At 36.8% G+C, this 12065-nt stretch overlaps 1 protein-coding gene across 1 annotated transcript in view; it reads right to left on the bottom strand.

Moving 5' to 3' along the window:
* The window catches only part of ppil2 (peptidylprolyl isomerase (cyclophilin)-like 2), a 38864-nt gene extending 30106 nt beyond the window's left edge, over positions 1 to 8758 (bottom strand). The window contains exons 1-2 of the mRNA XM_042488603.1: positions 8714 to 8758; positions 8132 to 8182 (exon numbers count right to left, since the gene is read on the bottom strand). Of these exons, the coding sequence (XP_042344537.1) occupies positions 8132 to 8182; positions 8714 to 8758 (96 nt within the window). The remainder of the gene's footprint in view (positions 1 to 8131; positions 8183 to 8713) is intronic.
* Positions 8759 to 12065: the final 3307 nt, after the last annotated feature.

A 12065-nucleotide genomic window follows, 5' to 3' on the forward strand; every position in this document is an offset into this window, starting at 1 on the left:
ATATCACCTGTCTCTGCCGGTAGCTAGCCGACTGAAACCGGCTGCTAATTAACCGTTAAGACGTTTATTTACACATTAGCGCGTTTTCGTACCCGGTTATGGTGCTAACGCAGGAGCGTAGTTGGGTTAAGACGTGCTACAGAAGCTAACGTGATGTAGCTACATTAATTAAATGCTGTGTGAGTCGTTGTCTGTGTGATAGTCTCCATCCTCATGTGGTTTAGTTTCGATTTCATGACATTAATAACCAAAAACAGGATGTGTCGACGCGTGGGTGTCCACACAAGATGAAGAAAACCTGACAAGTTGTCCTCATTGTATGAGTACATAACTGTGTCAAAATTATTCTGTTTTCTTGTGATGGATAAAGTATTCAGACCCTTTAATAAAAGTACTAATGCCACACTGTGAAAGTACTCCACTGCGAGTAAAAGTTCTGCCTTCAAAACCTCATTAATGTACAAGTGTGTATAAACACAGTTTGGATTCTCAAAACTAAAACTTCAAAAACTTGCACACTTGTTTTATGTATATGATATGTTATAATATTTTGTTAAGTATTTTTATTGTAGTATATTAAAGGTGGATTTCAGTTTTTCCCCTAACATTGATTTTAGTTCTAATAAACAAGGACATACACATACTGTGTATATATATATAGTATTTATGCACAAATACTCAATAGAAAAGAAAGTAACAACAAAGAACTGGACACTTAAACAAAATCTCTGTGACTGAAGATTTAAACACATGCAATCCTCCCACCACCACTTCGAAAAGATTAAATAAACAAAAATAAACAAATAAATAAAAGTTAATAAAACAAATAAATAAAGCAAAAATGAACTCAATTAAATACAGAATTGAAGGCTGAGGACACTTAAGCTTAAGTACATCTTATATTAATTTCTGAACTTTGACTATAAAAGAAAAATATTCAACAGATTTGGACGTTGCAGAAGCTAATTTATAATATATCCCCCATAAATCCAACGTGTGGGCAAAGTCTGTCCTCTCTAGATAACACATGAAGGAACCCAGATGTTGTAAAAGAGTGATTGATTACCCCTGATATTATGTGTAATTTATTTTTCCAAGCGCAGGGTTGTAGTTTATTTAGGAATCCATTTACCCATACTCAACGTTTTTAATATACTAACCTTTTTCTATAAAAGAGCAATTAACTCTTATGGCCAACAAAAGACCCATTTTTTAAAACAGTTTTATCCTCCTAATGTTATCCTAAATTGTATATTTTAATATTTTCTAGTATTAAGCATAGTCATTTTAGTGTATTAAATGTGTATTATTGTATATTATAGATATTCTATGGATGTGTATCTAATTCTTACAGAATATGCTATTTTTCTACCAAGATTCATTTTTTATTTGTGATACGTGGTATATATATATATATCAATATAGTGATATATTTCACTGTTTTTACTGCTCCTGTGCAATGCCTTAATAACACATCCATCTATCTGTCTATCTATCTATCTACTCAAAGTATAATACATAAAACTGCTCACTGTGCAGTAAAATGTGTCCTGCCTGTGGTAAAGTAGTCGTCCACTACCTCAGAATTGTGCTCAGTTGCAGGACTTAAGTACATGTGCTCTGTGGCTTTATGCTTCCCAACCTCTGACCTCTAAGCTGGCCTCTGGGTAAAAGTGGAGGGGGGTTACGCCAGACCAAGTCTAAACCCTTTAATTTAAAGGTGAATGGTGCTTTGTTGTAAACTTGGGGTGAGTGGAGCACATGGACAATGAGTTCAGTGAATCAGCATCGTGCCCATAGCTATCTCTCACTCATCTAATGACAGTCTGGGTTGATGATATCAGTCTGAGAACCCAGTGAAACAATAATTATGGGCGTTGGGTAAAGGTTGATGAGTCGAAGCACAGCTTAACCTGCCCTTTGCTCAGCTGTATATAAAGTGACAGTTGAGTGTGCAGAGGACACACCAGAGTTTGCTTTTAATTAAGAAGAAGCTAAGCGAGAGACTGTAGCTGTTTCGTGTGTCTTCATTCATAAAAGGTACGGTACGTTACTGCTTGTGTTTCTCAAATGGGGTGTAAATAATGCTGGGTGTGCTTTGGAGTGCTGCAGTGTTTACATACAATATTTTTTAAAAAAATTATTAAAACAAAAACATGTCAGTTATAACAATTCCTAAAATAAAAATGTAGTTAAATTTTAAGTGCAATTCATCAAGATGATACAGTTTAATGTAGCTACAGTGCTGTTTTAGTTTGATTGCATGATGACAAAAAATAGTTTTTCCAGGGATTTAGTGATGGATTTTAAACATTTAAAAGGTGAAATTAAAGTGTACAGGGATGTTGTGGCTGTCTTGTGCCTCTGAATATAAACATATTTTTCCACTAAAATGTTTTGCACACTGGTTGTTTGAAAAACATTTGATATATTTTTTTCAAGCAAGTATATTTGACATTATTGAAAAATGTTTAAGAACTGATTTATTCAGAATTAGCAGGCATATGAGTTGAATTTTTGGGTTGGATCAGCAGACACATGATTTTTCTGTCATAGAGATTGAACAATTAGCTGCTGCTCTTCTTTGTCTTGATAATAAACTAAACATTTTGGGCTTTTTTTTTAAGCTCACAAGGGTGGGTGTCAGCAAACTTGTTTGTGTTTGTGTGTCCCCTTTCATCATTCTGTGTCCCTTCTTTAAATTGAGATGCTTTTGCGGGACTATGATAGCAGCACTGGCAAACTCTTCATGAGTTCATTTTTTCCTCAGCAGCAGTTTGTGAAGTGGGGTGAATAAGTGATCTGCTGATCCGGTCAGAGCTGATCAGATCGATGACTGAGAGCAGCAGCTGCTGTTGAGGCAAATACATGCAAATTTTTAGAACCAGTGCTATTAACGGTGAAGTTTCACTTCCATTGTGCCTGATATTCGGCTGTGTCCAGAGAATGCTTTGCACTGTGGTGCAATGAATATCAGAATGGTTTATTCTAATAGCGTTCACAATTGGTGGTCCACCTTCAAAAATATTAAATCAATATGAGCTAGCAGATGTTTTGATTGTGGTGGGCTGCCACAAAAAAAGGAGTGTGTGGGAAACCCTGAGACCTGTCACTGTGAACTCTGGGAGCTCATGATTGTCATTTTTCACTGTTTTCTGATAGTTTCCAGGGTCGGACATTAGCACCAGCCACCAGCCAAATGCTCCTAAAATATGCAAGTGGCTGTCAGATTTGCTTGACTCCACAGCCAAAAAACAACAGTAACCTGTTGAGCGACTGGTAGATTTTTGAACCTGCCAGCCTCAATATTAGGTGGACAGAAAATTTTATTTCCAACCCTGTTAAAGACCAAACGATGAATCAGTAAAACAACCATTAGATTAAATAATAATGACACTAATTGTAAGTTACAGTCTTCTCATGAAAAAAAGCCACGATTTAATGTTGCTGACATTTTCAGTGGTTTTGTATCTTAAATTTGTTAAAAATTAAATTGTGATGTGTTATTGGATCGCAAATTTAGGTGCCGATAACTCAAAGCAGGGTTTCCCACACACTCATTTATTTGTCACGTCCCACCACAATCAAAACATCTGCTGCACATGTAGATTTTCCATTTTCCAAAAACAGAAAGTTTGCTGACTGTTGAGTGTGCTTTAAATTATTAGATTACATGTAATATTGACAGTATGTGGTGTGGCAATACAGCAGTGTTACTTTTTTAATTTACGTGTAGGTGCAACTGAATTAATCCAAAAATCATCTAGTTCATTTTTACCCTTCGTAACCTGGAGCGTCATCACTTTTCTTCCGCTAGGACACCTTTCACAAGTATTTTAACCTCTTTTTTACCAGATCAGATTGCTTTGATTTATTTTTACAAACATGGCAAAAAGGCAATAAGCAACTTGGTAAGCAGTGTCCCACAAAATGCAAGAAATTTATAAAAGGTATTAGAAAAATGAAATGTAAATGAGATTTAAGAAGGAGATCGAGAAAATTATTAGAAATAAAAAAGAAAATTAAAAAAAATACTGAAAACAGTATGTATAATTATTGGAACTATACATTTAATATTGTGTAACAGATTTTTTTGGGTGCTTCATTAGGGGTCAGGGGATTTCTTTGGTTTTTTTAAATTTGTGTTTTTCTCTTTTTTAAATAAAGAGTCCAACCAAAAGCAAGTTAAGTGTAGATGCATTGTATAGAGCTGTCCACAAATGCTTTGAATACATTACCACCAAATAAGTGCACAGTAGATTGATGAATTGTACTTTATAAGATTAAGAATCCCATTACTTATTTTTGTTGCTGCAGGATAGAAAATAAATGACGATGTCTTCCTTTGGAAATGACAGCTGAAAGTTGAGTCGAGATCCAACAGTCAAGTGCAAAGTGTCAGAAAAGTTTCCATCAGCACTTTTGTCACTCACAACCTTGCCTTGATGAGTTTGATTTTCCTTTTACAGAACTATGATGAACTGATAAACAGCTCTAATAAAAATAACTTCTTATCTAATTTCCTCATATCTGTTCCAAGGCGTAGAAGGCACCTTAATTTCTCCCCTAAAAAAATAAATTTTAATCATGATGAAACGTTTTATTAAATAGATGCCTTTCAGAACATCCAAAGTCACCTTAAAAAGCATAAAAATTAAAATCAAGTACCAAAAAGCACTCTAAAACATGTGTGGTTTTGAGTGGTGATGGTCTGTTTGATTACTTAAATTCTGGCAAAATGGGTAAGTGGTCCCGCGTGTCATTCTGCGTTCACAGGCTGGTTGGTTGATAGTTTTATCTGGTGGCGTCTCCTGCCTGAGCTCTTGTTAGACTCATGACCCATTGCAGATTATATTTCTGCTCAGTCAGGTGTTGAAGTTGATGATGACAAGGGAAATTTCTCACTGTGGTGTGTTTACACGGGTTTGGAGAACGCTGTGTGTGTGTGTGCCGTTAGTGCTGATAACATTGTTTGGTTGCCTGATTAAGCCTAATCACCACATTGGGATATACTCACTTCCAGTGCTCAGACTGGTGACAGTGGTGAGGAAAGTTTCCATTCCACAGATTTGCGCAAAACTTAAGCGGTACTTTCGAAATGTGGATAAAACACAATTGCGAGATGACTGCATTTCCATTGAGTGATGTTGTGCAACTTCTCCTGTCGTGATAACATTCCCAGAAGCATGGCGATGGATGTGGAAAACTTTAGCAGGTTTATTTGTATTGCAGCCACCACACTAGTCGTCATTATATCCAATCGTAGGCAACGCAGGCGTGTTATGGGAGTGATAAAGGAAAGGCAAGCACCTTAAACGTGGGAGCGGCCACATATGAGGGTTTCTGGAAGGTGATAGTCCGAGATTTCACAGAGGAATTGTGGATTCAAAAATTCCGGATTATTCACTCAGTTTTTTAAGAGTTATGCGATGCAATCGCACCTCCTGTAGCCCCTGATGCATCATGCCCGAAGGAGCCGGTTCTTGTCAAAGCATAGTCATAGCATCATGTGTTTTGCGAAATCTGGATTTTTTGAATTGCTTAAAATACCACCTCATGCCAACGGAAAAACCTTTTTTGTGGTAAATGGGAGTTTTTTCCGACATTGAAGTGTTTCCATTTGGCATATTTTGTATACACAATTTCAATTTGTGCAATTTTGGAGTTAATGGAAACCTGCTTAGTGAAAGTAATTTGTCTCTCTTTGGCACTCTGTTTTCTGTATTGCTTGTGGTTTGACTGGTAGTCACCTTCTTTTATGCTTATTTGTTGGTTCTAGTCTGACAAAAACTTTGTGAGAGGGGAGTGAAATAAGCAGGGTAAATAGGTGACTTTCTCAGAACAGAGACAGATTTGAAATGCTGAGTAGAATCAGCTGCAGCGCCTTTGGGATTTGAGTCCGGCAGACTGTGACTAAACATTTTCCTGCCCTGCTCTTTTCTCTTTTCTCCTCTGCTGCCAGCTCTCTGGTGAAACTCATATTTAACGTCATGGCAAAGGCCTTCGCCGTCGTGGTGAAGGACTAACATCCCTGCTGCAGACTGTCTGTCTCTTCCCACCAACCTTTATCTCCACAGCTACAAATAGGCCTTGGACTCTAAATGCCTGTGTGTCTGAGTGTGCGGTGACATCAGTCTGACCTGACATGTTGACATTTAAAAGCAGTTTCTGCATTGTTTTAATTGGACCGTAGCCACACTGAGACCAAGGCGATGGTCTGCCAGTGGAGAAGGATTCTCCTGTTTATTGTAGCTTTGCTGTTTGGGCCTTTGCGCTCTCCAGAACAAAATAAGTTCATATTTAGAAGCACGAGTGCATTTATATTTAGGGTCCAAGTTCTAAGTTAATGTCATAACAGAGGAAGCATGGTGACAGGCAGCACTTTAACAGCTATTCCTCACTGGTTGTTCAGCTATATGCCAGATAGATCCCAGCCGATGCTGTATATAACTGAGGATAATAATGATATTGTTATATGAGAGTTGGAAAAGTCTTCATTTTTTTGTTTTTCTTAAAAAAACAAGGAATAACTTTTTTTTGTCTTAAAAATATGTTCTGGCTGAACAATTTACAACTGTAAACTTGTCATAAAGGAAATTTCTTATTTTTCTTATTTTTTTTTAAGTTGTGTGCGGCTTAAGAGAGACAGCAAAAGGGTGAGAGAGGGGATGAAATGCCTCAAAGGGCCACAGGTTGGTTTCAGATCCAGGCAGCAGCCACTGACTTGAAAAAGTCTACACTACCAAATGAGCAAGAGGTTGCCCAAATACAATAAAATGAAGTAAGAATGAATAAAATAAAATAAAAATAAGTTAAAATAAAATAAAATCTCTAATAAGGGTTGTCATGATTTTGGTTCTTAACTGAAAATTCATCAAAATGAGCTTTCACTTTCAATCATCAAACTCAATATAGCCACTGCCTGAGTCAGAGATGACAGAAAAAAACAGAACTGGGAAATCCTCCTTCTTCCTAGAAGTCACATGTATTGCAACATTTTGCTTTTCCCAGTTATGTCATATTTAACTAATGTGCTGACAGAAAAACTGTTTTTGTTAAGCACCCCTCTGCCATCTAGTGGCTTTTGTTTTGGTTTCCTATTGACTGGTGAAATAAGTTAGTGATATTTATGACATTTTTTAATAAATTATTGAAACTTGACCTGAGTAGAGTGTGGCACATTTCGTTATGTCACACGTGATACCACGCAGCATACATTTTTAAAGAAGAATTTGACATTAAATTTGTTTTAACATCAGTTTTTGCTGGTCTGTGAACGCAGCACTCCTAAGTTTTAGGAATATGAGACGTGGGGTGGATAATTTATCTGTCAATATGGTCACTGATGATGAGATCAATAGATCAGAGGAGCAGCTGCTACATAGGCGGTGAATGCAAACTTTTAGGCCCAGCACAAGTAATGACTTTCACTGCACCTGGTCTTCTACGGCCCCGTCTGTGCCCACAGTACACTCTGCGCTCTGAGAGTGTGGAAAATAATTAACCAAAAGGTTTTTATATCCCAACAGTGTACCTAATGAATGTTTGAGCTCCAGGAATGTAAAATCAGTTGGTGGTGGCTGATGTTTTGATCGTGGCAGCCCGCCACAAATAAATTAATATGTGGGAAACCCTACATTAAAAAAAAAAAAAACAATGATCAGTTGGTCTCATGAATCTGAACTTGATAGTACTTTGCATTGCCTCCGGTGCTTGAGGCATTGAATCAAATCGGGACCTTAACACTGAAAATCCATTTAGAGAATCGTGACAACCCTATTTGTAATCATAAACTTCAGCCAAAGTAAAATGAATAAAGGCATGAGTGGCAGTTAACGTTGATAGCTAATTGTCAAGTTTGACTTGACACGGACACTATTTATAAATAAGACTGAAATATTTAAAATTGGCTAAAATTGGCAAATGATATCCTGATAAGAATGATTGTCTTTAAATGTGACAAAATCTGACATTAAGGAGTAAAAAAGAAAATCGTGAGACTGATAATTGTTGATATGCATAGAGGAGGTGTAGTGAGGAAAGTGTATGACAAAATGAAAGCTACGTTGTACCGCACAACAGAACCAGGAATAGTAACAATAGACACAGCTATTATTATAACCTTGATTACCGTCTCCTGGCCGATGATACCTAATGGAGAATACGGCTGCTCCAAAGTCAGCTGAATGGAGCAACACATAATTGGTCCATTTACTCAGTGGTTGATTTGCAGACCTAAACTCTGACACATCAGAGGCAGATTGTTTGTGGTACATTGATGTAACTATGGATCCTGGGTGTTCACACTGATATCATAAGTGCTTTTGTTTCCCAAACTGAATACCACATTTCCTTGTAAACGCTGTTATTTCCTAACGCAAATTGTTTCCCCTCCTTTTCACCTTTGCCTTAGTTAACAGCCCATTGTTTGAACGTCGTTAAAATAATGTAGTGCTTCTTTGTTGACGCTTACCTGCCACATGTGCTCTACCTGTGCATGTAGACATGTTAGATTGCAACACAGTAGTGTACAATGTAAACAATTTAAACACAAAAAGAGGACTTGTGTTTATCCAGTGGGGCATGCCTGTCTTTGTATTTTACCAATGTGCTGCTGCCGTTAGTCACTCATAAACATTTCTTCACACACCGCACCTCTCCTCTCTCTCTTAATGAAAAATAAATGTGGAAGAGGACGGCGGTATCACTTTACCTCTGGCTGCTTTCCTGCAGCCGGAGATAAACTGATGGCGTCCATTTATGAAAGTGTTGACCAGTTTAGGTTATAGAGCAGCTGCACCTAACTACTTCTATATAATGATTTTTCTGTCCTCTAGATACATTTTGCTTGCAGTAAAAATTACGTGAGATGAACAGAGCGAACACTTTATCTTATCTTAAAGATGTTGACAAAGTTTTCCTTCAGGGACTTAATTTACAGTTAAAAAAAGGTAATAAATATACTTGGCTTATCGCAACATGTTTAAAATCACAATAATATAATAATGATACCAGGTGAGCTACTGGGCTCCCCAATTCAAGTATAATTATTGTAGAATATGTAAACTTGTGCGCACCAACAATAACTTGTATAACACTGTCCTGTTATTTGCAATAAACTTTATGTACAAACATGATGTTTTGGTCCACAGACCCTTATCAAGTCTAAATTTAAATACTAATTATTATAATGACTTTATAAAGGACACAGAAAAAGGTCCATACTGTGTACATAAAACAGAAAATAGTTCATGTACAAAAATACAATAGATACAATAAGTACAATAAAAAAAACCAAAAAACATTATGCAAGTTAATTTTTCAAGACAAAAATAAGAGATGAAAGAGAAAATTCAGGAAACTGCATCCACAAACAAACTGTGCCAGTTTCGCCACATAAATTAAGTTTGCAAGTAATAGGACAGTGTGTGGGAATTCTTTTCTAGTATAATGAATCTCTAATGAGTGATAGTAATTCGATAAATAATTTAGCCTTAAAAAAGTCAAAAAGCTAAAAAATGTCCATCACATATCCCACATTTCTTATGATTGCTAGATTGTTCTGACAAACATTCAAAAGATCTTCAATTTTCAATACAGAGAAAAGCAGCAAATGAGTTTTCAGAATAGTTTCTGTCACTCAGCTTATCGTTTTTATTATCCACTCCTGGCTTCAACCTGTGTTTCACCGACAGTCGCAGCCAGCAGTAAGGAGGGCAAGGTTCAGAGCTCCTGCAACTTTTACAAGGATTGTGTAAGAGAGTGGGAGAGAAATGAAAAATTGGAGCTAAAGAGACTTTAAAAGGGATTTTTTTTTCTTATTTTCTGTATGTGGTTTCCCTCTACTTCAGAATAAGGCCTCATTAGAGCAAGCAGAGGGGGAATAATTGGGAGAGAGGCAATTCATTGGGGAGAGGGTGACTTATTGAAGAGGAGAGTCTTTTTTTTTGCATTTTCAGCTCAGGGAAGAAAAAGTTGGTGAATGAACGCAGAATAGGAGTAGGAGAAATTGTACAGACTGACCTTTTGAAAGTTGTATTTTATCTTGGGAAACTTTTTCATAAATGTTCAGCTTTACATTCATATTGTCTCACGTTTCCACTCAGCTGTCGATTACATTAAATAGTTTCTTCAAAAATAGAAAACAATATTAAAAAAGCCAAAAATATTTTCTTAACAAACTTCTGGAAAAAAAGTCAAGTTTTCTTTAAAAAAATGTAATAAATTTTTTTTTTTTTTTAAAGAAAACATGCCTTCCAAAGCTGCATGTTTTCGTCATCAAATCGTCATCAAGATAATCACAAAATACAGCCTTTTAAAGTCGTATGCCCCTTCCCTAAACCATAGTAAAAAACATAGATCCCTCCCAAATGCTTGACAAACCTTCCCCTGTTTGCACCAGCCCCTCCTCTCTCATAAATAACAAACAGTCCCTTAGTTATATTTGAAAAAATGTTCTAGTTCTGCTCTGAATTCCTTTTTAAAAAAATTATATATATTTAAAAAAAAAAGCTATATAGAGTAATGAAAAAGAACCCAAAAGGAGTATCAATGGTCATTTCAGAGAATGTATGGCCTTTAAAAACTACCTCAGAGTCATGATACTTATTGGTAAAAATGTGTATGAACCGTGGCAGCTGCGCTGGATGTTTGCAGCTGCAGTATTTCCCTGGATGCTCACTAAATGATTCTTTATGTACGGCATCTGAAAGTGAATCAAGGAATGCTCAATGCAGAAAAGGAATGATGTGGGTTTTGGCACGGTGCAGGACTTTGTGGCCTGAGAGTTAGGTTGGAATTTGAAGAAGGCAAGTCGATGGGTAGAGCGAGCAGAGAACATTTAAGCTGGCAGCTGCCATTTCAGGTTTCTTTTCTTCTCCGCTGCCTCTTTTCTTTTCCCTCATCCTTTCCTATTTCTCTTTTCCTCGCCGGTGAGTCGTAACCTTTGTTTTATCTGTCTCTCTCTTCTCCACAGTCCACTGCACTCCTGAGGAGCTCTCTCTCCGATCGCTACTCCCCCGACTCCCATCTCTACTCCCAGGTAACCTGTGGGCATTACTCAGCCCGCGCTCGGAGCCTCGGGGCAGACAGACTGACTCAGGCGTTTACGCACCAGCTATCATTAGAGGCTCTGTAAGAAGAGGTGAGCGTTTCTTCACACAGAAGTGAATGGGCCTGATTATTCAGCTCAGTTTTGCATGTGGACCTGCAGGGCGTACTGAAATGAATCAGTGCTCTGTGTGTTGGAGCACACGGGACCTGAACATTACAGTTCGCCCTGTGTGTGTGGTGTGTGTGTGTGCACATTAAAATTTGTGTCAGGGGTGGAAAAAGTGGATAACGTATGTACAGGGTTCCTACAGCTTATGGCAAGTTAGATTTAAGACTTTTTTAGTCTTTTTTGATGTTACTCATAATCAAATAAAGAGTTTGTAGCAAAAAACATGACTTTTTTAAAAAAATACCTGACATTTGTCTGCAAGTTTTGTGTTTTTCACTCTGCATGTGGGATTCTATAGCCTTGATTTCCATAGTATGAAGATGTTTTCGGCCACATTGAGGATTTTTTTTTTGAGACTTTGAGTTGTAAGTTGTAATATTTTGTGAAAAAAACTTGTAATATTACGATAAAAAAGTCGTAATATTATGAGAACTAAGTCGTAATATTACAGTCGCAGAAATTTTTTTTTTATGTCCATTAAAATTTTAAGATTTTAAAAAGATTAATTTAAGACATTTTAATACCAAATAAGACCCAATTTTAGAATAATCTATTCAATACCTTTCAAGATGTTTTAGGATCTACAGGAACCCTATAAATAAGTGCTCACATACTTTTACCCGACAAACATTAGCTCATTTAAAATTTAAGTTTTTGTAATTTTTGTGTTGTAGAAATGGGTATGTTTTAGGAGATATGGAAAAATCTCAAAAAATCCCGATTGCACAACTGACCAAGAACAGGCAGCAGATTATAATAAAACCTGATGTTACCTTAAAAAACAGTATCTGTATAGATACTATGTTTAATCCTACATGTCTGGTTTGTGTGTGAGAGTGTTACT

This window comes from Plectropomus leopardus, chromosome 6 (genome assembly GCF_008729295.1).
Source record: "Plectropomus leopardus isolate mb chromosome 6, YSFRI_Pleo_2.0, whole genome shotgun sequence".
In the NCBI taxonomy this organism is placed as follows: Eukaryota; Metazoa; Chordata; class Actinopteri; order Perciformes; family Serranidae; genus Plectropomus; species Plectropomus leopardus.